At 32.0% G+C, this 27,754-nt stretch overlaps 1 protein-coding gene and 1 long non-coding RNA gene across 2 annotated transcripts; one reads left to right on the forward strand and one right to left on the reverse strand.

Annotated features, from left to right (window-relative positions):
* Positions 1-5,560, forward strand: LOC127734405 (uncharacterized). The gene is made up of 2 exons (XR_007997540.1): positions 1-1,807; positions 5,442-5,560. It is a non-coding gene; the product is annotated as an uncharacterized LOC127734405 (long non-coding RNA).
* Positions 3,403-27,333, reverse strand: LOC127734394 (U2 small nuclear ribonucleoprotein A'-like). Its single transcript, XM_052244238.1, has 9 exons — positions 27,173-27,333; positions 17,885-17,925; positions 17,044-17,150; positions 15,098-15,223; positions 10,512-10,614; positions 8,063-8,209; positions 6,180-6,279; positions 5,162-5,221; positions 3,403-4,678 (listed from the first exon to the last, which is right to left on the reverse strand). Exons 1-8 carry the CDS (start codon positions 27,252-27,254, stop codon positions 5,172-5,174), a joined length of 756 nt encoding a protein of 251 aa, XP_052100198.1. The 5' UTR covers positions 27,255-27,333; the 3' UTR covers positions 3,403-4,678; positions 5,162-5,171.
* Positions 27,334-27,754: the final 421 nt, after the last annotated feature.

A 27,754-nucleotide genomic window follows, 5' to 3' on the forward strand; every position in this document is an offset into this window, starting at 1 on the left:
GTACATCTCCTCCTTTGGAACAGGGTATGTTTATCTAGACAAAGGTGAGCCAGTACATCTCCTCCTTTGGAACAGGGTATATAGATATAAGATGTGGTATGGGTGCCAATGAGACAACTCTCCATCCAAGTCACAATTTGTAAAAGTAAACCATTATAGGTCAAAGTACGGTCTTCAACACGCAGCATTGGCTCACACCGAACAGCAAGCTATGAAGGGCCCCAAAAATGACTAGTGTAAAACCATTCAAACGGGAAAACCAACGGTCTAATCTATATAAAATAAATGGAGAATGTGTCCCCAACATTATAAAGGGACATAACTCAAGAACTATAAAAGTGACGCTACCCAAATTTGTACTTGATCTGAGTTTTAAGGTAATAAGTATTGTGTATAGGTTTCATATTTAGTTGGGGCAACTTGTTAGAGAACATAAACTAAAAATTTTGCAATTTTTCGATTCATAAAGGGGCATAACTCGATAATGATTAAAGTGACGCTACCAAAATTCAACTTGATCTGTGTTTTGTGGTAAAATGCATTGTGTATAAGTTTCATAACATTTGGTTGAGGCAACTTGTTAGAGAACGGAAACTAAAAATTTTGCATTTTTTCCATTTATAAAGGGGCATAACTCGAGAATGGTTAAAGTGACCCCACCAAAATTCAAACTTGATCTTTACTTTGTGGTAATAAGCCTTGTGTATATGTTTCATAACATTTGGTTGAGGCAAACTTAAGTTATAGAACAGAAACTAAAAATTTATGCAATTTTTCCATTTATAAAGGGGCATAACTCTAGAACGGTTAAAGTGACGACACCAAAATTCAAACTTGATCTGTGTTTTGTGGTAATAAGCTTTGTGTACAAGTTTCATAACATTTGGTTGAGGCAATCTTAAGAAAGAAAACGGAAACTAAAAATTTTGTAATTTTTCCATTTATAAAGGGGCATAACTCTAGAACGGTTAGAGTGACGCTTCCAAAATTCAATCTTGATCTGTATTTTGTGGTAATAAGCATTGTGTATAAGTCATAAAATTTGGTTGAGGCAAACTCAAGTAAGAGAACAGAAATTAAAAATTTTGCAATTTTTCCATTTATAAAGGGCATAACTCTAGAATGGTTAAAGTGACGACACCAAAATTCAAACTTGATCTGTGTTTTGTGGTAATTAGCATTGTGTATAAGTTTCATAACATTTGGTTGAGGCAAACTCAAGTTAGAGAACGGAAACCAATTTTGGGACGTACGCTACGGCGGGGGCATAAAAACGAGAAACACTTATGAACCACATCAACAAGCGACAACTACTTAGGTCAGGTGCAAACAAATGCAGCGGGTTTTAATGTTTTAATATGTACCAACCTTCACCCTTATCTGAAACAATAGTGTAACATCACAACATAGAAACACACTATAAAATATCAATTGAAATGCTTAACTCAATCAAAAGACATATTAACACAAGTGAACATACACTGAATGAATACATTCGATATATGTTTATCTAGACAAGGGTAGGCCAGTACATCCCCTCCTTTGGAATAGGGTATATTTATCTAGACAAGGGTGGGCCATTACATCCCCTCCTTTGGAATAGGGTATGTTTAAACAGTACAATCTTTCCTTTAGTTATTTCATAGATTTATACCAGTTACTAGTGTTTAATAAATTGCTTCGCCGAGCGCAGCTGGATACCACCGCAGAGGTCCAACCCTGAACAGTTGGGGCAAAAATGGACGCAATATTCGCGCTTGATACAGGTCTGAATTTGGATTGTAATTAAATATTTGACACATAAAAGGTTTCTGACACAGAATAACTGTAGCAAAGGAACTTAGAATTGGTTATATGATTTGAATTTATATTCAATTTTTTGCTTTTTGTGCAATACATTTTGCTGTTGCTAATTGAACCCCCTCCCCCCACAAAAAAAAAAAAAAAAAAAATTTACCCACCCAATTTTTTTTGCTTTTGTGCAATACACTGCTGTTGCGTATTAACCCCCCACACACACTTTTTTTTGGCAAAAAAAAATAATGTTTGAAGAATTTTTCTTTTTAATTTCTGAAATTTGAAATGAGAAAAAATTAACCCCCCACAATTTCTTTTTACTCCCCACCCCTTTTTCCCCCAAAAAAATTCTTTCCCTCAAGATATGGTCTTAATCTCAATTCATATTTCCAATGGAGTTTGCAACCATAATTACCCATTCAAATTTACCATAGTGCCAACTTAAATCTATTTTATAATAGAATTTAAAATATGGTGTCAAATCTTTCATATGGATTTTTTTGTAAAAAAAAAAAGATGCAACATTTGCAGATATTTTTTCTTGTCTTCCTTAATAAATGTGCATTTCTTTAAAAATAATTTAAAAGCAGAGTAAGGGAGGTAATCAAAACGTTGTATTTGGATTACCTCCCTTACACTGCTTTTAAAATTTCTAAATTGTTCTTTAACCATTACTTTATATATAATTTAAAAGCAGTGTAAGGGAGGTAATTCAAATGATGTATTTGAATTACCTCCCTTACATTGCTTTAAATTATGTTTTGTACTAAATTATTTGTCCATTAACCACGACACCCTTGTTTTTCCCCCTTTTTTTCCCCTAATTCCTAAACGTTTTCAGCCATAACCCCCCGAAAGCAAATCCTAACCATCCCTTTGTGGTATAATGTTAGAGAGATCCACACACTTAAACACAAGTTATTGTCTGGAGACTAGAAAAATGCTTATTTTTGGCCCCTAATTCCTTAACTGTTGGTACCATAAACCCCAAAATCAATCCCAACCTTCCTTTTGTGGTATTGAACCTTATGGTAAAATTTCATAGAGATCCATTCACTTAAACTAAAGTTATTGTGCGAAAACCAATGTGTCTTCAGACGACGATGACGAAGCCAATGTCATACCAATATACGACCGCAAATTTTTTTGCGGTCGTATAAAAAACAAGAGGCTCTCAGGAGCCTGTATTGCTCACCTTATATTTTTACCAAAAATAAATTGATACAATGCAATAAGATTATTTGGTAAAAATGTAGAATGTAGATTTTGACATTCTGAGCATGTCTACTCCTGTCATATTTTGTTTCTACTATGTTTTTTTAAGATATTTGACAATTAAAGCATATCTTAACCTATTTTCTATTAAAAGCCATGTTAACCATGTTTGTTGACTGACTGGGGGAAAAAAAACACAAACGTTATGCTAGGTATCCTTAAGAACATTCACCCAAAGTTTGGTTGAAATTGGTTCTGTAGTTTCAGTGAAGATCTTTGTAAAAAAATTATGATGGGAGACAAAGGAAGGATGATGAAGTGATGGCAAAAGCTCGCATGGCCGTTTAGGCCAGATGAGCTCAAAAGTAAAACATAAATAATAAGTCTGAACACTTCTCAACCTTTATTACAATTTCAATTTTTGTATATGTAACTTTTAAATACATTAAAATGTCAATTTCAACCCAATTGTGTAGTGTAATCTGTATCATTTATTCTTATCAACAATTAATATCTGATATATAATCATTAACATTGCTTAACATATAGGTAATAGTCAACCTAACTCCTTAGCAATTAATAATTTTCATGATTTAAAGTTAAATTTGAAAGACAGTATAAATTCATTGTGGAAATCTACTTTATCAAATTTATACAAACTTTAAAGAGGCATTAGCTACGAGATATAAAAAAAAAAGAATATGATTTAGTACGGTTCAATCATTAATAAAGTGAAATTATGAAATAATAAATCACTTTTAGCCACCAATTTGGTTCAATTTTGTCAAAATAAGCAAAGAAACATCGCTGATGAATTATTCACTTGCAAGTGAAAAATTCGACCTTATTGAATCATGTGACCTTCAATTTAACCCATTAGCTAGAGATTGGTTACGCATGTTTTAGTCGTGTTCAGCCATTAAACGGAAAAGAATGTCAGTATTGAAAGTGAAACAAAGGTGAACCATTTCGTTGACTAATTCGATTCACAAAAAATCATTCTTATTCAGGTAAAAACGATAAATAACTTATTTTTTTAACCTATAACATGAAATCAAACAGACGTAGAAAAATCCAATTGCACGAGGTTGTTATCTATTTATATTTATGTTTATGTTTATATCGGGTTATGTGACAGTCGGCAGCAGTCTTCGAAGGTCATCTTGATAGTTAATTAGATGGCGTCTAGACTAAAATACACACCACACGAAATTCTAATTAATATTATCGAGTACATGCACTGTTAACGGTTCATTTCAGACGTATTGTAATTTGGATATACGTTTTAGTATGGTTATAAATCAAATATGAGAATTTGATTCAAATCGGTGAACATTGATTTTGACAGCTAATGCCCCTTTAAACTAGAAAAGAGAATATTTTACTCATTTACTATAAATTGAAAAGTAATTTTTGAATAGGTTTCTTGTTTCACTAGAAGAAAGTTGGACTTCTTGTTTTTCATATTGGATCAATATTCAATAGCTGCCTGAGATTCTAAAATGATCTTAATAATTGATCCCATTTTAGACCTATATGTACAAAGCACTAAATAACCCTTTAAAAATAATGTATAAGCTGAAACAACAGCTTATTTGAGGGAAATGTTCATAAATATGTACAAGTTGGCCTGGATTGCACCAATAAATAAATTCTTTTCTTGTTTCTGAAATTAGAAAGACAATAGAATTGAAAACATATAATCAAATAATAATAAATTTAAAAAAAAAAAAAAAATCTGGAGAACTGGTTAGACATCTATTCCAATCATACAACCAACCTGAAAAATACTGTTCTACAATAAATTTTATAAATACTTCAAGCTCATGTCAGATTGTTTTACTACTTTTCCCCAAAAATAATTATTGTAATAAAAAATAAAAGTATCAGTCTTCAGATTATAAATATTCCTTATTACTGCTATTAAAGCTCTTTAATAAATATAACAAGAGGCCATTTAAACTGTTCATGATATAAAACTTTCGAAATATTTGATCTGCATCATTTCCATTTTTGAAAATTAAAAAAATCTACAACTTTTGCCTATTTATTTGAATGTCACAGAAACATGAGTGATCTTATCTTATCTATAACCCTATACACTGACCCTATTAATCACAGTATAATTACTCCTTATATTTATTCTTACCCATTTGATATCACGTTCCATTCGTCACTTCCATGTCTTCTTCTTCTTCGACAATTTCACCTACAAAGTTAATCAGTGTTACAACAAACATCTATAGTGGACAGTACATGTCAAATGATGGGTAAACACTAATCTCTTGTTTAATAAATTGCTTCGCTGGGCGCAGCTGGATAATACCGCAGAGGTCCAACCCTGAACAGTTGGGGCAAAAATGGACACAATATTCGTGCTTGATACAGGTCTGAATTTGGATTGTAATTAAATATTTGACACATAATAGGTTTCTGACACAGAATAACTGTAGTCAAAGAACTTAGAATTGGTTATATGATTTGAATTTATATTCAATTTTTTGCTTTTGTGCAATACACTGTGCCTGTGCGAATTGACCCCCCCCCCCCCCAAAAAAAATAAAATAAATAAAAATCAACCCAATTTTTTTTTGGTTTTGTGCAATACACTATGCACTAATATAAAAAGGCATTTTCAATCAAGTTTTGAATTTTCCCCCCTCTTAACATTTTGCATATATTTGAAGTATTAAAATGCATTTAGAACTAGGCACTTTTGCAAAACATAACACACATAGCTAATGACTGGACATTGAAAAATATTGTATGGTTCACAAGCATTCTCAAGAACAATATTTCTTTTTATATTTCAACCTTTCTACATATAGTTCTTCCAATAGATACTTAAGTGTTTAATTTCTTAGGGTTTAGCCTATGCTGAGTTGTTGTAGTTCACTAGACCTACTGAATTAACTGATAATTTTCTGGCTAATCATTTATTCTACTATCAAGTCAAGCATTTATACAGGCAAATCACACTCTAGCTCTTAAAAGAAAAAAAAAAATGCTGGTGGACACTTTAACGGTTACCAATGTTATGAAGCATACTTCCTTTTCATCATCTCTTTCTTAACCCTTTGCCATTTGATTTTTTTCCCTGGTATATGGCCCAATATTAAAGAGTTCACTTCACCTTCATTACTTCCTTATTTTAAAACCTTTCTTACCCCTGAGTCTTCGGATTTCTTTCCCTGGTATATGGCCTGTCTTCAACATCTGATTAAGTCTTTCCACTTCATCTAATGTTTTGGCATTTGCAATAGCATTCTGTAAAGGACAAATTATCAGTATTATGGTTGTATAAGATGGTAATTAACATGGACCGGTTACTAGTTCATTTTAACATTGTTAAATTGTACTGGTATCTACTGTCAAACCTGTATTAAGCAGTCACTCATTGGAAGTGTCAAAAGTGGTAGCTTAAGACAGGTGATCTTTTAAAAGACATTCAGAAAAATTCTGATTTTGACATTGCCCCTGACCAGGATCATGGCAAATTGTTTAAGTGTTTTCACACGGTGGAATTATCAATCTTGCGCGCAGTAACATATAAAATGGAGGATTCTGTTGCTGTAGATTTGAAGAAAACCGTCGAAATATATTAATATTCATGGAAAAATGAGTAGGCACATTGAAAGGAGTTGAACACTAGGAATTCATTTGTACACCTCCTATTGCAAGATCTCTGTTGCAAACTGGGTCCAATTCTCATTTTGACTTTGATACTGAACATTTGACATAAAAAGTGAGTCCATTTATCAGTAAAATATAGAGTTTAAAAAAATTTTAACTTTTTCTTTAGATGCTATTTCTTGGTGTTGAGGATAAGCTTCTGTCCCAAGTTTCATAGCAATCCAAAGTTTACAAAATTTAATCCCAGACTGTCTGTAAATGTTAACTGTAAAAAAACTAAGTCCATCTATCAGAAAAATACTGAAAATGAAAATATATTTTCAAAACTTTGCTTCAGATATTATCTCTTAATCATAAAAAAGCTTCTGCCAAATTTTCATAAAATTCTATGAAGGTTTAACAAAGTAATTGATGTGTAACAAACTTTAACCCAAAACTGTATCTACTTGTGAACTGTTAAAAAAAAGTCCATTTATCAGTAAAATTTAGTAAAATGAAAATAAATATGTATAAAATTTTGCTCTGGATACTGTAATTAAGTCATAAAGAAGCTTCTGTCCAAATTTCATAAAATTCCATGTTGGTTTCACAAAGTTATTGATGTCTAAACACTTTTTAACCACAGACTGAACCTAATTGTTGACTGTGTCTCGCTTTTGCGAATTAAGACTCAACAATAAAAGAAAAGAGTTCCAATGTCCCCCACTTTCCACATATTTTATCTGTCCACGGACAATTTTTTTTGTACATATTGCACAGAAATGTAGGCGTGAGAGCACTTACAATGCAATTTCCCATATAATTAATATTTCCAAGGGGCATTACTCCTTTTAAAATAGTTGATCAGCACTGATTTTCGAACTTGTTCTAGACATTGCTAATATAAACCTTTTGATATAGATTTCATTCAAATCTGGCAAGAATTGTACACATGAACATGCTTACTGTTACCATACAATTTTCCATATAATTTATATTTCTAAGAGGGATAACTCTTTTAAAATTACTGATCTGCACTGATTTTCAAAATTATCTTGACATTGCTGATATAATTTTGATATAAATCTGAATTGTAAATGTGAGAGCACTTTCAATGCAATTTTATATAATTAATATTTCCAAGAGCATAACTCTATTGAAAATAGTTAATCAGCATTGCTTTTTTTGAAATTGTCCCAGACATTACGAATATAAACCACTGATAGAAGTCTGATAAAATTCTGGCGAGAATTTTACATGTGAGAGCACTTACAAGACAGTACGGACAGATGCCGTGTATTTCTATGTCCCCTGCACACACATGGGAATAAAATGACCATTGTTAAAAATTGAAATGACAATTTTGTGCAAATATTAGATTACCGCTAGTTCATAATAACATTGTTAACTTGCATACAAATATTTTAAAATAATGTACCTTTATTAACTCCACATCCTCTTTTGAAGGACCTGTCTTTTCCACCAATTTTTCCCCAGGAACAAATGTTTTACTTCTTTTCCCAATGTCCTGCGCTCTTTCTTGTCCCTTCTTTCCCTTAAACATTTTAGATGCTGCTTCTCTTTCCTACAACAATAAATAATTACTTAATGGTTGAAGTCCAGTGGCAAATGAGATAAGGAAATAAAATGTTTGGTAGTAAAGAAAGATTTGTTTTTGAGAATTTTTTAAAACAGTCAAATAAAGTAACAAATTAAATGACTTTACAATGGCCATGCAACCATTTTTTTCAAGCCTGCGACTTTTGTCGCAAAAGCGAGATGTAGCGATCCTACATTCCATCGTCGTCCACAAATATTCACTCTGTGGTTAAAGTTTTAAAAATTTCAATAACTTTCTTAAACTATCCTGGATTTGTACCAAACTTGGACAGAAGCTTGTTTATGATCAAAACCTAGTATCTAGAAGGAAATTTTGTAAAAATTTATTTCCTGTTTTTCCGTATATTACTTATAAATGGACTTAGTTTTTCTTCCAGTAAACATTACATACAGTCTGCAGTTAAAGTTTTTAAAACATTTATTAGATTCATAAACCATCCTGGATTTTTACCAAACTTGGACAGAAGCTAATCTAACAATCAAAAGATAGTATCTAGAGGAAAATTTTCAATAATTTTTTCCCTATTTTTGTTGAGCCTGTGACTTTTGTCGCAAAAGCGAGACATAGCGATTCCTACATTCTGTCGTCGTCAGAACTCTTTTATAAATGTATAGATTTGATTGCATACTGTATTAATTTTTTACAAGCATAACTTTTTTCATACATTTCAAACATTTTATTTCATTAACTGTAAATCTATTATGTGCATTGCCCTATCACACTGAAAACATAGACAACAGCAAAAGTAGGCGAGACAATGGGTTCCGCGGAACCCTTACAAATTTTTTCTTTACTTTAATGCTTACTAAAGAGTAATTTTGTTTAACATTTGGAAAATTTAGAAATTGGCATAGAGCAAGATACAAGAGGAGCTTTAACCCACATTGCACCATTGTACTCACAAACCTGGTGGTGCAGGTTTCCAACTAACGTTCATGGAATGACATTAAATAATTGAGATTTTTAAAAATGCAACTGTTATGTAAAATAAGTACATAAATCCATGGACAATTGTGAGTAACAATTTCGGCACAAACATTTCTATTTTTGTTGAGAAGGAAACCCCAAAATGGGCATAATTTTAACAAGTGTGAACTGGGATAATTAATTCTCTTTTACTATCCCAGGTTCAACCAAGAGCAGATTTCAGTATAGCACTTGAACTCTACAGAAATTTAAAATCTGTAATTGTGGTTTTTATTCCCTACTTAATTTTCACCTGTGGCTTTTATGTTTCCCCATTTATTCTCATAAAATCTAGAATCAAGGCTTTGGTGTTTACACCTTATAATTCATTTTTTAGAAATAAACTACTTTCATCTACAGTTTTTTATGCTTGAAAACTTGAAGCCATGTATTTACTCTAGCTTTTCTGGAAATTAACACTCACTGCTTTTGTTTTTAATTTAAGTTCTCAGGAGATCTTAAAATGCTTATTTCTTATGTTAGATTTTAAAATAAAGGATATTGGGTGGATGTACTTGAAACAAAAATCTCATGAAATACAGGGGGAAATAGTTACTATGGTATTTACCTTTTGTTTAATTCTTTGGAAATCTAAAACTTGTAGTTGTGATATTTACCTTTTGTTTAATTCTTTGGTTATCTAAAACTTGTAGTTGTGATATTTACCTTTTGTTTAATTCTTTGGTAATCTAAAACTTGTAGTTGTGATATTTACCTTTTGTTTAATTCTTTGGTTATCTAAAACTTGTAGTTGTGATATTTACCTTTTGTTTTCTTTGGCTATCTAAAACTTGTAGTTGTGATATTTACCTTTTGTTTAATTCTTTGGTTATCTAAAACTTGTAGTTGTGATATTTACCTTTTGTTTAATTCTTTGGAAATCTCAAACTTGTAGTTGTGATATTTACCTTTTGTTTAATTCTTTGGTTATCTAAAACTTGTAGTTGTGATATTTACCTTTTGTTTAATTCTTTGGTTATCTAAAACTTGTAGTTGTGATATTTACCTTTTGTTTAATTCTTTGGTTATCTAAAACTTGTAGTTGTGATATTTACCTTTTGTTTAATTCTTTGGCTATCTAAAACTTGTAGTTGTGATATTTACCTTTTGTTTAATTCTTTGGTTATCTAAAACTTGTAGTTGTGATATTTACCTTTTGTTTAATTCTTTGGAAATCTCAAACTTGTAGTTGTGATATTTACCTTTTGTTTAATTCTTTGGAAATCTAAAACTTGTAGTTGTGATATTTACCTTTTGTTTAATTCTTTGGAAATCTCAAACTTGTAGTTGTGATATTTACCTTTTGTTTTATTCTTTGGAAATCTAAAACTCGTAGTTGTGGTATTTTAAACACAATGTATAATCTGTAATGTTTCTTTGTTGTGACTGGGTTTCGTAATAAACTGAAAAAGGGAAAAAAACATATTAAAGATTTTACCGTCTATTTCTCTTTTAACAAAGTTATGTACATCTTATTCTCAACTTATGTTTCCTGCCATGAAATAATCTTTTTCCTAATTTTTATTGTTGGTGTGAATGGAAGGAGATTTAGAATGTACCATTATTTCAATAAAACAGAAACCCAAGTCTACAAAAGTTATTAAACTAGCACATGCCTATGAATTGTCCCAGTCTACAAAAGTCCTTATTAAATTAACACATGCCTATGAAATGTCCCAGTGTACAAAAGTCCTTATTAAATTAACACATGCCTATGAAATGTCCCAGTCTACAAAAGTCCTTATTAAATTAACACATGCCTATGAATTGTCCCAGTCTACAAAAGTTATTAAATTAACAAATGCCTATGAATTGTCCCAGTCTACAAAAGTCCTTATTAAATTAACACATGCCTATGAATTGTCCCAGTCTACAAAAGTTATTAAATTAACACATGCCTATGAATTGTCCCAGTCTACAAAAGTTATTAAATTAACACATGCCTATGAATTGTCCCAGTCTACAAAAGTTATTAAATTAACACATGCCTATGAAATGTCCCAGTCTACAAAAGTTATTAAATTAACACATGCCTATGAATTTTCCCAGTCTACAAAAGTCCTTATTAAATTAACACATGCCTATGAAATGTCCCAGTCTACAAAAGTCCTTATTAAATTAACACATGCCTATGAATTGTCCCAGTCTACAAAAGTCCTTATTAAATTAACATATACTATCAATGATCTGTCATCAACATTATGTTTTCCAATTAACCAAAAAACCATTAAGTTATGACAAAAGACAACTACCAAACAGGTTCATGACTTGGTATTTATAACAATAATGATATCATTTAAGTTCTTGCTTTTGATATTTCTTGCATTTTTCACTGTTTCTTTTAAATAATTCAGACGAATTCAATTCTTGAATGGCTGAATAAATAAATCTAGTTCAACCCAATGAATACTTATGTGCCTATCTGATTTTTGGGGCTTTCTCCTGTCCATAGATTTTTTTATATTCATTTCAGAATTAAAAGGGGTCTGATGCATTCATTTACAACATATCACAACGCTCATCAACATAAACAGTACAGTTTGATATTTTGATGCAACTTTGAATAAAATGCTCCACAGAGCACAGCTTGATACGACTGCAGAGGTTGAACCCTGAACAGGTGGGGCAAGAATGGACACTACATTCAAGCTTGATACAGCTCGGAATTTGAATTTTGATTTAATATATCACACAGCATAGGTTATTGACACAGAAAGAATGTGGTCAAAGAAATGAAAAATTTGAAATTTGACTTTTACCCATTTTGGTCCAATATCCAAAATCTAAATACACGGTTAGATTCAGCATATCCAAGTACACCCAAGAATTTGATTTATTCATTTATTAATGGATAATTTTAGCTATTAAACTTTTTAAAATGCTTCATCAAGGAATTTAGTTTAAGCTGTAATTGGTAGCTTTCATTAAATAATTGACAATTTTTTGGTGTTTGAATATTGTTACAAGTTCGGTACAGATGGATGTGTATGCTAGTTGAGGTTTATTTGTCATCAGGTAATGATTGAAATTTCTGAACATATTGTGACTTTGGGTTATGGGAAAGGGGAGGAAATTCATTTTTCTTGACACAGTTAAACTGTTAGCATTTAGAAATTATTATTGATAATTTAGAAATTTTAGGAATGAATGATGTAGTGGAAATGAAATGCAGAATATATTATATGAATTGAATATTTTTTTTAATTTTGCAAAATAGGATAATATGGGATAAAATTGTGGCATGAAATTGGGCATGAATTGGTAATGTGGTTAATGGGATTGTAATTCTAAGTGGCTGGGATGTTATTTTAAACATATTTGTGAATTTGTGGTTAAAATTGTTCTGAAAAGTTATATCAAAAGGTGACGTTAATGTTGTGTGTTTAAGAGTGGATTATCATTTAAAATTTGTGGTTCGAGTTATTTTCCTTTGAACAGAAATGTCAATATGGAGGAAGTTATGTTCTAAGTATATGTCGGAAATGTTTAAATTATTATTGAATCAGATTGATACATTTGAGTGAGAATGCTGATAATTTGATAATTTTGGTGATGCATCTCGAGTATTCGAGTATCGCTCGGTAGTACTGAGTATCGAATACCAAAACGATACTCGACTAATCGGTTTCCTGTTAGAATATTGCTGTTTTCTTTAAATAAAATTGATCTTCTTGAGAACCTCTTTCATATAATTAAATAGGCATCACTGATTAATCATACTAGTAAATAAAATACATTTTTTTTCAAATGCTTGTGCTAAATTGTCCTTTAAAATGCCTATGAAAATATGTGGGCTATACCTAGACTAACACTTTGAACGAAACATGTCTTAGCCATTCAATCACATCGATACCGTCAGAGCAAATATTTTCGACTGCAAGACTGTAATTTACAAAGTTGCAAAACAGACTGTCCCCAATAATAGTTGACAAGAAAATGTTTCCAAATAAAATAAATCCGTTGCATCCTCTGGTGACCTTCAGTGAACAGTTAAACTTCTAATCCTTATGCCTTTGTAAACATTAAATGTGTTCTCTTAACGATACCAAATACTATTGTTTGATATGGTTTTTCCTTGATATAATTTTCAAATAGGTGTTCATTAAGTTATATTGATTAGATTATTGTTTTTACTTAATTAGTACTTGTAGGTAATGAGCTATTAAATATGGTGTGTAATTCCTTGTCCTTATGTAGATGTTTTTTCGTCAATGAACATGTGAACAACAAACCATAGAATATAAAGTACGTATTTTTGTGTTTCCGTGTTGTAGATATATTCCCGAGCAAGTACTCGAGTATTGCTCGATAAAACCAACGAGTACTCAATTAGTAATTGTTCACCAAGTTGACAGCCTTAATCTTTTTACCTTTTTTAAAGTGCAGTAGACATTGAAATTGGTCAGAAATAAGCAATTCAAATAAAGTTTTAAAAAAATTTGATTTTTTACCCCTTTTTTGCCCCGAATTCCTAAGCGGATATGGCCATCAACCCCCAAATTCAATCCAACCTTCCTTTTGTGGAACAATTTCATACAAATCGATACACTTGTACTCAAGTTATTGTGCGGAAACCAGAAAAAAAGTTTGCTTTTGGCCCCATTATGGCCCAAAATTCTTAAATGGTTAGGGCCATAACCCACTTAATCAATCCCAACCAAACTTTTATCGTATGGAACCTTTCGGTACAATTTCATAAAGATCCATATGCTTATACTAAAACAAGAGTGCACACGCTGAAATGTCTCGCCTTCTTTACTAACCATTGATTTTATGTTGATAATCCTATATACAAAGCTTTACTACAAGTAACACATAAACTTAACATGATCCAAGAAAATGAGGTCAAGGTCAGATAAACCAAACGAGAAATACATGTACACCTTACAATCATTCAATAAACCAAACATAGTTGACCTATTGCTTATTTTTTCTAAGAAACAGTCTTAAACAAGAAAACTTAACATTGACCAATGAACCATGAAAATGAGGTCAAGGTCAGATGAACCATGCCAGACAGACATGTACACCTTACAATCATTCCATATACCAAATATAGTAGACCTATACTAGGTCGAGGTCAAATGAAAATTGTCTGACGGGCATGAGGACCTTGCAAGGTACGCACATACTAAATATAGTTATCCTATTACTCATAATAAGAAAGAAATTAACATTACAAACAATGTTGACTTTTTTTTCAAGTAGTCACTGAACCATGAAAATGAGGTCAAGGACAATGGACATATGACAGACGGAAACTTCGTAACATAAGGCATCTATATACAAAGTATGAAGCATCCAGGTCTTCTAGCTTCTAAAATATAAAGCTTTCAAGAAGTTAGCTAACGCCGCCGCTGCCGCCGGATCACTATCCCTATGTCGAGCTTTCTGCGACAAAAGTCGCAGGCTCGACAATTATTGTCTGGAAACCAAATGTCTTCAGACGACAACATCGCAATGCAATTATACAGTTGCAAATTTTTTTAGTCGTATAAAAACTTATGCAAGAGAAATTATTTACAATATATAACAATTTGAATGTTTAATTCCGCTGTGGTATCTTTAAACACTTCTGACATCTACCTGAGATAGGTGAGTGATTTCATTGATCTAAGGGAATCTTTAAACACTTATGACACCTACCTGAGATAGGTCAGTGATTTCGTGGATCCAAGGGAATCTTTAAACACTTCCGACACCTACCTGAGATAGGTCAGTGATTTCATGGATCCAAGGGAATCTTTAAGCACTTCCGACAATAACATGAGATAAGTCAGTGATTTCATGGATTCCTGGGAATCTTTAAACACTTACGACACCTACCTGAGATAGGTCAGTAATTTCATTGATCCAAGGGAATCTTTAAACAATTCCGACACCTACCTTAGATAGGTCAGTGATTTCATGGATCCAAGCGAATCCAGATCACCTAATTCTTGCATACTGTTATTTGATAAGACTAATGTTTCAAGATTTTGTATACTTTCTGCTAATGTGTCTGATATTCTCCTGAAAATATGCAAAAGAAAAGTGATTTTATAGCTGTTCTTCATTTCAAAGACACAATGATGTCTTTAATTATAAGTTATGAACAATGCAATAAATACAATTGAAGCAAGGCATTCTATATTAACAATAGAAATGAGAACATAAGTTTTAATACACTCATATTATGATTTCAAATTTCAAAATGGAAGATCATTGAAAGCGAAAACAGCCATTTGGCCAACAGATATAAAATTTCAGAGGTCAATTCAAAATTTTAGTGGCCAGGCAGTAATTTCAGGTTGCCTCTGAAATTTGCTATGAAAATGCCTAACCTTAAGGATAGTCTAAGAGAGCATATTACTTTATATTTTCAACAGACGAAGTAATTATCTTACATTATGTACATGATCATGTATGGTGGTGGTTAATCAAACATTTGACCAGCTTATTTCTAATGATTATTGTGTACTGGTGCCAAAAAATAGGTGTCTTTCCTGTTGCATGGATGCCCCACTCGCACTATCATTTTCTATGTTCAGTGGACCGTGAAATTGGGGGCAAAACTCTAATTTGGCATTAAAATTAGAAAGATCACATCATTGGGAACATGTATACTAAGTTTCAAGTTGATTGGACTTCAACTTCATCAATAAATTGCTTCGCCGAGCGCGAGAGGTCCAACCCTGAACAGTTGGGGCAAAAATGGACACAATATTAGTGTTTGATACAGGTCTGAATTTGGATTGTAATTAAATATTTGACACATAAAAGGTTTCTGACACAGAATAACTGTGGTCAAAGAACTTAGAATTGGTTATATGATTTGAATTTATATTCAATTTTTTGCTATTGTGCAATACACTTTGCTGTTGCGAATTGACCCCCCTCCCCCCACAAAAAAAAAAAAAAAAAAAATTACCCCCCCTTTTTTTTTCTTTTGTGCAATACACTATGCTGTTGAGTATTAACCCCCCCCCCCCCCCAACACAATTTTTTTTTGCAAAAAAAATAATATTTGAAGAATTTTTCTTTTTAATTTCTGAAATTTGAAATGAGTAAAAAATGACCCCCCACAATTTCTTTTTACCCCCCCCCCCCCCCCCCCCCCGCATTTTCCCCCCACAAAAATTCTTTCCCTCAAGTTATGGTCATAATCTCAATTCAAATTTCCAATGGAGTTACCAACCATAATTACCCATTTTAATTTACCATAGTGCTAACTTAATCTATTTTATAATAGAATTTAAAATATGGTGTCAAATCTTTCATATGGATTTTTTGGTAAAAAAAAAAAGATGCAACATTTGTAGATATTTTTACTGGTCTTCCTTTATAAATATGCATTTCTTTAAACATAAATAAAAGCAGTGTAAGGGAGGTAATAAAACGTATTTGGATTACCTCCCTTACACTGCTTTTAAATTGTCTTAATTGTTCATTAACCATTACTTTATACATAATTATAAAAGCAGTGTAAGGGAGGTAATTCAAATGATGTATTTGAATAACCTCCCTTTCACTGCTTTAAATTATGTTTTGTTCTAAAGTATTTGTCCATTAGTATAATTTCAGAGAGATCCATACACCGTTCCACAAGTTATTGTCTGGAAACTAGAAAAATGGTTATTTTTTGCCCCTTTTTTGGCTCCTAATTCCTTAACTGTTGGTCCCATAACCCCCAAAATCAATCCCAACCTTCCTTTTGTGGTATTGAACCTTATGGTAAAATTTCATAGAGATCCATTCACTTTAACTAAAGTTATTGTGCGAAAACTAATGTGTCTTCAGACGACGACGACGCCAACGTCATACCAATATACGATCGTATAAAAACCACTTACGCTACTCGGTTATTGTTCACCAACAATGATTTAAGTCTTTTGAGCAGTGGAAATCCATCTAATTTTCTAATATCATTGTCTGATAAATCTATTGTATCAAACTGATCCTAAAATACACAAAAATATTTCTTTAAAGCAGAATGTTTTTGATAAGCTTATGTTGAAGGGTTGCTGTCTCATCGATGTTAACTGGTTATAGTCAACATTCATATGTACATGTATTGTAATAAACTGGTCACGAGAAAACTTATTTTACTTGGATGCAACAGCCATTTTGATCTTTGCTTTTGAAATTATCTTGTTTCTTTTTGAATTAATACTTTTTACAATGAGGTATATTTACTTATAAATGGGTCTGTAGTAACATATAATCTCTAAATGTTTTCTAGTTTAAGTTGTTTGGTTGCCTTTTCATTGACATATTACCCTAATACAATTCATCTGTTTTCGTGTTCATTGTTTTTGAGATTAAGGCATCATTAAACTGTATAGCAATATAATGATATACCAACTTAAACTATTTTTAAACTATCAGTGGAGGGAGGGAATATGGTATACAGTAAAAACACAAAATAACTAGTTTTGACAGTGTACTGTTTACATACATGTACTTATTACTGTACAATTGCTAGAATTGGGTATCACTGTCCATGTGTATCTCCCATGTACCTTTAAACACATTTTTATTTACCTATAGTCTAATATACAACATACATGTACATTTTATGTACTAAATTGAATGGCTCTACTTGATTATCTGGGTAATCAAGACATTTCATTAAGTTTTCTTTTAAATAATCATTTCTTATGCAACACATGTTTTGTTCAATCTGATACATACCAAAGTAGCTCCCAAATTTTCAATAACTGGAATTTTGTAACCTGAAATTTATATAAGATAAAAACTGTTAACACAGAGATATGTCTCGCCTTATTGTACTTTTGATAATGCAAATGTTGGAAATTAAAATTGCAGTCAATTAAGTTCCTTAACAAACTTGAATAAAATGCTTCGCTGGGGCGCAGCTTGATACGACCGCAGAGGTCGAACCCTGAACAGTTGGGGCAAGTATGGACACAACATTCAAGCTTGATACAGCTCTGAATTTGGATTGTTATTAAATATTTGACACAGCATAGGTTTCTGACACAGAAAGAATGTGGTCTAAGAACTTGAATTTTTTTAATTTACCTATTATGGTCCAATGTCCAAAATCAAAATACATGGTTAGATTCAGCATATCAAAGAACCCCATATTTTCAATTTTTGTTGAAATCAAACAAAGTTTAATTCTGGACCCCAACTTGGACAAACTTGAAAACTGGGCCCATAATCAAAAATCTAAACACATGTTTAGATTCAGCATATCAAAGAACTCCAATAATTCAATTTTTGCTAAAATCAAACTAAGTTTAATTTTGGACCCTTTGGACCTTAATGTAGACCAATTTAAAAAACGGGACTTAAAATTAAAAATCTAAATACACAGTTAGATTTGGAATATCAAAGAACCCCAATAATTCAATTTTTGATGAAATCAAACGAAGTTTAATTTTGGACCCTTTTGACCTCAATATAAACCAATTTGATAGCGGGGCCCACAAATAAAAAATCTAAATTCATGGTTAGATTCAGCATATCAAAGAACCCCATATATTCAATTTTTGTTGAAATCAAAAAAAGTTTAATTTTGGACCCCAACTTGGACCAACTTGAAAACTGGGCCCATAATAAAAAATCTAAACACATGTTTAGATTTAGCATATCAAAGAACCCCAAGAATTCAATTTTTGTTAAAATCAAACTAAGTTAAATTTTGGACCCTTTGGACCTCAATGAAGACCAATTTTAAAAAATGGGACCCAAATTAAAAATCTAAAAACACGGTTAGATTTGGCATATCAAAGAACCCCAATAATTCAATTTTTGATGAAATCAAACAAAGTTTAATTTTGGACCCTTTTGACCTCAATATGAACCAATTTGATAACGGGGTCCACAAATAAAAAATCTAAATACATGGTTAGATTCAGCATATCAAAGAACCTCATGTATTCAATTTTTGCTAAAATCAAACAAAGTTTAATTTAGGACCCTTTGGACCTTAATGTAGACCAATTTGAAAAACTGGACACAAAATTAAAAATCTAAATACACTGTTAGATTCGGCATAACAAATAAATAAATGTGATCACAGATTTTACAAATCTAATGCGCCATACTATGCAATTAAAGATTACTTCTTGAAATTTTTCAATATTTGAAATTTGAAAAAAAAATAATATTTGAAGAATAATTCTTTTTAATTTCTGAAATCTGAAATGAGAAAAAATTGACCCCCCACAATTTCTTTTTATCCCCCCCCCTTTTTTCCCCAAAAAAATTCTTTCCCTCAAGATATGGTCATAATCTCAATTCAAATTTCCAATGGAGTTGGCAACCATAATTACCCATTTAAATTTACCATAGTGCTAACTTAATCTATTTTATAATAGAATTAAAAATATAGTGTCAAATCTTTCATATGGATTTTTTTGTAAAAAAAAAAAGATGCAACATTTGCAGATATTTTTACTGGTCTTCCTTTATAAATATGTATTTCTTTAAACATAATTTAAAAGCAGTGTAAGGGAAGTAACCAAAACGTTGTATTTGGATTACCTCCCTTACACTGTTTTAAATTATCTTTATTGTTCATTAACCATTACTTTATACATAATTTAAAAGCAGTGTAAGGGAGATAATTTCAATGATGTATTTGATTTATCTCCCTTACACTGCTTTAAATTATGTTTTGTACTAAAGTATTTGTCCATTAACCAGGACAACCTTGTTTTTCCCCCTTTTTTGCCCCTAATTCCTAAACGGTTTGAGCCATAACCCCCCAAAGCAAATCCTAACCATCCCTTTGTGGTATGGAAACTTGTAGTATAATTTCAGAGAGATCCATACACCGTTCCACAGTTATTGTCTGGAAACTGGAAAATGCTTATTTTTGGCCCCTTTTTGGCCCCTAATTCCTCAACTGTTGGTACCATAACCCCCAAAATCAATCCCAACCTTCCTTTTGTGGTATTTAACCTTATGGTCAAATTTCAAAAAGATCCATTCACTTAAACTAAAGTTAGAGTGCGAAAACCAATGTGTCTTCGGACGACGACGCCGGACGACGACGACGACGACGCCAACGTCATACCAATATACGACCACAAAATTTTTTTGCTGTCGTATAAAAATTACATAATAATTTCAAAATATTAAATCAATTTGAGAATATTCAATCTAGTAAATTTACAGGAAATCTCTTTTTTTAAAGCATAATATGCTAAAGTCACACATTTTTATTATACAGCATATTAATATTATCAATTTAACCCTACGTTGCACCATGTTCAAAATCTATTCTGTGCTTATCTTTTTTTTACTATTATAGCTACATTTTAAGAATAAACAGGACACATCCTGCAGCCAAACAGGTTCGAGAAATGGTGCATCCCTAGAGAAAATCATGCATTTCAGGTTGCGTGAATGCAATGATGATATTCATTAATTCTCTTTAAACTATACAAATTTAGCAAAATATAAGCTATAAAATCTTAAATCTGATCAAAAACATGAAACAACACATTTGCATTAAAATATGTACATTTTAATTGTAACAAAAGGGATCTAACTGAACATTTGTTAATGTTTGTTGCATGTATACTTTTCATTGTAATTTTTGGCTCTTTATGCTCCCGTCATCTGACTAACATGACTATTTAAGCTGATCCATGCATTTGTCTGTAGTTATTAGTCATAATTGGTCTGCCTCTGAGGTTTGTATAAAAATTTCAATTGCTGACAAAGATAAATGTACAGAACTTAACAATCTTTGATAAGCGATTTGGAAAGGAATATGATGTTTTTATTTCAATGAATGGATCAAACATTAGAACTGATGCAATACTAATCATAATTTAATGAAGTAACAAATTTATTTTCATTAAAATCTGAATGTTTTCCCAGTACCAGAAGTGCAGTTTCATCAACTTTGTAAAAATGAATCAGAGCGAGAGCGCTATAAAAGCAATTGCTGTCTAGTAAATGTTTTTGTGATTTATACAATTTCTCATCCTTGAATAAAAGAATCACACCATGTACAGTGTAAAAGAGACTATATTGATCAAATACTGTACAGAAAAGACTATTGACAATTCTTTAACTACATGTGCCTCAGTATCATAGGAAGTGACTTCTTATTTTGAAACTGATAGGCAGAAGTGCTGAGCATTAAAAGAGATGTGCTTGTTTGTTCATTGCCCTATAGTGTAATGTTTCCACTTGTCAGAAACTACCCCCAAAATAAACAGCCCTTCAGAGCTCCAGTTAAGAATTCACAAATTGGGGTTTTTACCCACCAATTTTGATGTAATTGAGTGAAATAGTTTTTTCAATTGCATTATGGGCCATTATCAACTCCAATTCACCCCTCATGCAAATATCAAATTGGGCTTTTTCACCACCAAGCTTCTGAATGTATTAGTTTTTGTCATCATCTAAATATTGAATTGAGGCATGTCATAAAGTATAAATCATATCAAACAAAGATGTCCATCCAGAATCCTCCCCAGGGCCTTTTACCATCATGGTAATGTGATGCTATATTCCTTGAATGTGATGCTATCTGAAATTAGTTTCTTATAAATAGTGTTATGGATGTGATGCTATAGTTTCTAAAAACAAGATGGTATTTCATAATTTCTTGTTTACCGGGATGATATAAGAAATTTGTGAGGAGAACACTGTGTCCATCCACTGATATCTTAAATATGTTTCTTTCAAGTATGTATGTGATAATCCTTTTATTTGGTTTAAACACTGACAACAATTATTTTGTTTAATTTGTGTCTGGTTTGTTTCAACTTTTCCGCCAGTTTTGTATTTTCTGTCCATTTATAAAAACTGGTGTTACTAGTGTGGCAGTAACTGATTAATTTCTTGAGCACATACGATCACCCCTGGTTTTTGTTGGGGTTATTATAACAATCCATTGACATTGCTCATGTTGCTTGTCTGCATTTTATTTTCCCAAGTAAATAGTTTTGAACAAAATGTTGTTCATGATTTATTAGAGTGAAGTGTGAGTCAGACTCTGCTTCATTATCATCACATTCAATATCAGAGGCAACTTTGGAAATGTGTGAATTTTTATTGGTGATATTCATATGTTCAGTGCCTCATTTTGTCTTGTCACTGCTGACAGCTGAATATTTTGGGTCACTTCATGGCCCAAAACACGTTGTAATTTTGTTGTCTCAGCGGCTTGCGGTAGACTTTTATTCAGAGCAATATGTATAAATGAGACTTCCGCTTAATCGATTTGATTTAGCCATGGGTTCTTTCCTTTCCAGGCAAAGAATGTCTTATCTGACACTGTGTGTCTTTGCTTCAATTTAGTAGTATTTTCATTGAAGGAAGAAAGGACACCATCGATGATTTTCGTCCAAAATGTCACATATATTTGGAGTTGTCGCCTTCTCCATTAAGAAATTGATAATGTGACTTGCACAGCGGTCTGTTCTCAAATAGTTCAACAGAATATACTACTTTGTTACTAGCGGTGTTTTTTCCTGCCTCTCTGACTCATGGTCTGCCAAAGAAAATTTTCAAACTGGTCCATTACAAATGTTTACCGGGGATACAGTTTTGAGTACAGATAATTCCTTTCAACAGGGACCCAGATCAGATATTTGATATAATGCTCTATTTTTAGAACGAAAGTAGATTTCCTAACATTACAAAAATAGATTTACGCAACAACAATTTATCGATTAGGGTAAATAACACATACCATTGTCCATAGCGACAAGTAGGGTTGAGAACACATAGTTTTAACATATAATTGGGTATTCCTTTGCATGAATTGGGTTTTTGAACGCTACAATTGTCAATTGAATTGGGTTTTCAATTGTTTTTATTGTTTTATCACGCAAATACGCAGCTTATCTGGAGCTCTGGCCCTTATTGTGCATATTGAAATTATTGCAAGAATAAAATGAGATATTTCAAAGGCATTTAATCATAAGCAAATAAAAAGACTCTGTAGAAAAACATGCCGAAGGATACCGTTTAAATCAAACAGTTTGTGATGTTCACAAATTCCAACAGTACGTACTGTTTCCACAAAATCAATCCAAGCAAAATCAAGTTATGGTACAAAATGTGAAAATTTTACTACATTCTGACAATTAATGTCCCATAACTCTGGAGCGACAATCCAGAAACTCTAAAAATTCAAATGGAGGTTCCTTTCATCAATCCCAACAATAGTTTAAAGTTAAAAGGAAATCAATCCAGGAATACTGGAGTTATAGCACCATTTGTGAAAACTTCGTAAGAGTTCCGCGGAACCCAGTGTCTCGCCTACTTTTGCTGTTAATCGCAGGCTCAACAAAAATGAGATGAGGAAAAAATTTAATAAAAATATTCCTCTCGATACAATTTTTTTATTGTAAAAAGCTTCTGTCCAAGTTTGGTAAAAATCCAGGATAGTTTATGAATCTAATAAATGTTTTAAAAACTTAAACTGCAGACTGTATGTTATGTTAACTGGAAGAAAAACTAAGTCCATTTATAAGTAATATACGGAAAAACAGGAATTTTTTTAAAAAATTTCCTTCTAGATACTATCTTTTGATCATAAACAAGCTTCTGTCCATGTTTGGTACAAATCCAGGATAGTTTAAGAAAGTTATTAAAATTTCAAAAACTTTAATCACAGAGTGAATATTTGTGGGCGACGACGACACCGACAGAATGTAGGATTGCTATGTCTCGCTTTTTCGACAAAAGTCGAAGGCTCGACAAAAATTGAGTAAAAAGTTCTACATCTCTGGAACGACAAACCCAAAAAATTCAAAAAATTGCAAGGGAGCTTCCTTTCATTAATCCTCACAAAGATGTAAAGTTTGGAGGAGATCAATTAAGGAATTCTAGAGTAAGTTTGTGATTTGCGAAAAATAGCTTTAAAGGGTCAAACAGGGCCTAATCTAGGATTTTGAAGAGGGAGAAGTGACTTCTCCTTCCATGAGAGAAGAGAGAAGTGGTCAACTTCTTGGAGAAGTGAGATTCCATTACCGTTTCGGTTGCATCATGTTTTCAAGCTTATCACTAAGGAAATTGTTTTATATTCAATAAAAGATGTACTTGCAGTTTTTTCATATGTTATTGTACACAATGTATATATAGAAAGTTCTTAATAAAAAGGTTTAAACAATATGTAGTTGTTATTTATTTATTGATACCATAATGTGTTCTAAATAAAATTTGTTGATTGGGACATGAGGGAGTAGCCTAGTAATATTATCAAGATTATGATGCATTAAATTCAAGTGCATCTGCCTCAATTTATTTTTAAAACTCAAGAAAAATATGATGAATTTCACATGACTGGGAATTTAATTTATATCACTACTTGTCATTGTTTTGTACAACATTATTGAATGTCCAGGACATTTATGTTAGTTGTAGTAAATTGAGATTATCGTTAAAGATTGTAAGTCTATAAATGAAAATATCTTTCAATCTCAAGTTAATTATCCGATAAAGAGCTAATTTCTATCATTTTTTAAAAATGTCATCCATATCAACGAAGTGGTCATGAGAAAAAATCCACTGCTGATCACAATCTCGAGTGTCGTACGTTTGCAATCACATTATCCATCAGCTGTCTTTCTACCTTTTCTATTTCAATTTTTATTCAATGAATATAATAAATCTACCGTTAATTCCCACCCTTTACCAACCGAATAGTAAAATTGATCGACTCGTGTAGGTAATACAAATAAAACAAATCAGCTGAGTGATTACGCAACATCCTCAGATGAAAATCATCGTAAAACGTTAACTTAAACAGACAGTCAGTTTTCCGTTTTAACAGTTTTTAAAGTTATATCCGAGGATGTTCAAAGTCGCCGTTGTATTTATTTAATTTGAGCGTTTACAGTATTAGTCCTGGGTTGTTTCGAAAATCTCGATTTTCCTTATCAGCCGCCATTTTTTTACCTGTGAGACTTGTCAATCACAAGTTGTCTCCCTTTTACCGATTTTGATAGCGATTTGACCTCGCTATGAAGTCAGTCGGCCGGCGAGATTTAGCGATTTCCAAAATTCTTTGGCGACTTAAATCGTCATTTCGCCGGCAAGATTATGGCCTGGTCAAAGTTCCATGACTCTGACATGACAAAGTCAAAAATAAAATAATCGAAAAGGAATTTTTTTACGTCAGTTCTAATGTTGTGTTATATAATTACAGTAATATGAGAATTGGTCAAAGCATATGAGTTGTCGTATAAAGTGCAGAAAATGTCATTCAATTATTAGCAGAGTACATAGAGGAAACAAACTGTTTTAGTGGATAATTTAATAGACATTCTTTTTAATTTTTTTCATGTCAATTCAATTACCTGATTATACAATTTTTTAAATTTTATTTTTTTCTAAATACTTTTTTTTAATTTTTTTTTTTTCCTTTATTAATAAAGCGACACCTCCGATATTTAAGTACAACAGAGAAACTACATTAGTGACTATATTTTCACAAGAGAGGATAATTCACAAGAGAGATTACCCTGTCATCACGACAAAGATTGAAGATTGAAGATAAAGTGTTGTCGATTGGACATTAGAATATTATAATATATCCCGTTTTTGATGCAATAAATCAATTAAATGGATCAAAAGTGAACCATTATAATCACATTTTACTAAAATGATATGTTATTTTGCCGAAAATAACAAACTTTTGAGGATATGCTCGAGTTACGAGTGCTGGAATTGGAAAAAAATACTTCTGATTACTTGGCTTCAACAATTGTACCTTTGAAGTATCATACAACCACACATTACCGTCTTCAAATTCAATTGGCTTCATTCTTAATTTTATTTCTATCAACTGGTACTATACTTTGATGGGAAGTATACTATAAGATCCTAAAACAGAGTGCAAAAGGCACTGGTAAAAAAAAAATGTCTCTAGGATTGCTGTATAATTCATCTAAGTCTATGGGAAAACACAAAAAATATATCAATAAACTAATGTTTTGAAAATTTTCCAGCCCTCAATTTTCAGTTGTTTTGAACTTTATCTTGATACTTGTTCTTACTTCTACTTCTACTTCTACCAATACGCGGCCACCATCAATAAGTTGATTATTTTGCCACTTTTTGGATGCGCATTTAAAATTTAGACGAAAAAATAAATATTGAATTGATTTGAATTTGTGCTATACATCATATATACAGTGAATTTAAAAACATCTTGGCTTGATCTAGTTCATCTCATGCAGGTAAGTCTTGAAGCATTCAAGACTACCTGTATTGGTGGCAGTATGTGGTAGGGCATTCCAGTCTCGTATCGTCCTTGGGTAAAAAGATTCCTTCCGCACTTCGGTCCTACAAGATGGTACTTGATATCCATTTGTATTGATGTTTCTGGATAGCCTATCTGGTGGAATGAGAGTATTACTGGTGTAAACTTTGACCATCCCGTTGGCAAGTTTATACATCATTGTAAGCCTTGATGTTCTCCTACGGTCTTCGAGGGTTTTCCATTCTAGTATGTTAAGCATGTCACTAACAGATGATGTGTTATGATATCTGTTAGTGACATATCTGGCTGCTCTCCTCTGTACCATTTCCAGTCGGTTTTTGTTGTTTTGTTGATAAGGATCCCAGACTGTACATGCATATTCTAGAGTCGGTCTTACAAGTGACTTGTATGCAGTTTCTTTTATTGTGTTGTTATTGATGTTCAAGTTACGTTTGAGGAAGCCTATGGTCTTGTTTGCTTTAACACATATGTTTTTAATGTGTTCCTTCCATTTTAAGTCGGAGCTGATAGTCTTAATCGATTATAAATCATAAACATACATCATTGTACATAGGAAATTTATCATAGCAGAGGAAAAATCTCCTTTGACCACTTTGGTATGAATCTAGGTCATAAAAATGGCAGATTTGACATAGCATAAAAGCAATTACTTTGATAAATTACTGGTGAGGAAAAGCTACTGGTGATGCTCATCAAAACAAAGATTTTTTGTTGTGTTTTTTATAATTTTATACAATTCGAAAGGGCCGGTTTACCTCTGAGATCAAGTTCTCTGTCTCGAACTGGGTTCGTATATTGTGCAGATTGTTCAATCAATTCCGCTGTAAGCTTAACCATGGCTTGTCAGTCTATTATTTACAATTTCTTTAATTTTATTATTTGGATTTTGAGTACGCCATGCGTTTGTTCATCTGCGCATGCGATTACGGAAGTTGATTAAATGCTTAAACTAAGGCGGTCAGCCATGAGTAGTATCCGAAAACTAAATCTGAGTTTCGTGACGTAATTTTTTTCAAATATGATGAAATTGACAGATTGGTGACTTAAAAAAATTCCAAATTATATTTTTTTTAAATTCTATCCTATCACAGTGTTTTCAAAATCGTAAACATATAATAAACTATCTCAATATTAATATAGTGGTTTACAGGCAATCATCATTTGGAAGCCAACCCTGATAAATTTCAGGCTATGTCTTTAGGTAAAAAACACATGAAAAAATATCATATTTAATTTAGATGGTAGTATCATAGAATGTGAAGATGAAGTCAAACTTTTGGGTGTCACTTTTGACTTTAAATTCAATTTTAATAGTCACATATCTAATATTTGTAGAA

This window comes from Mytilus californianus, unplaced genomic scaffold (assembly GCF_021869535.1).
Source record: "Mytilus californianus isolate M0D057914Y unplaced genomic scaffold, xbMytCali1.0.p SCAF_1, whole genome shotgun sequence".
NCBI classification, from domain to species: Eukaryota; Metazoa; Mollusca; class Bivalvia; order Mytilida; family Mytilidae; genus Mytilus; species Mytilus californianus.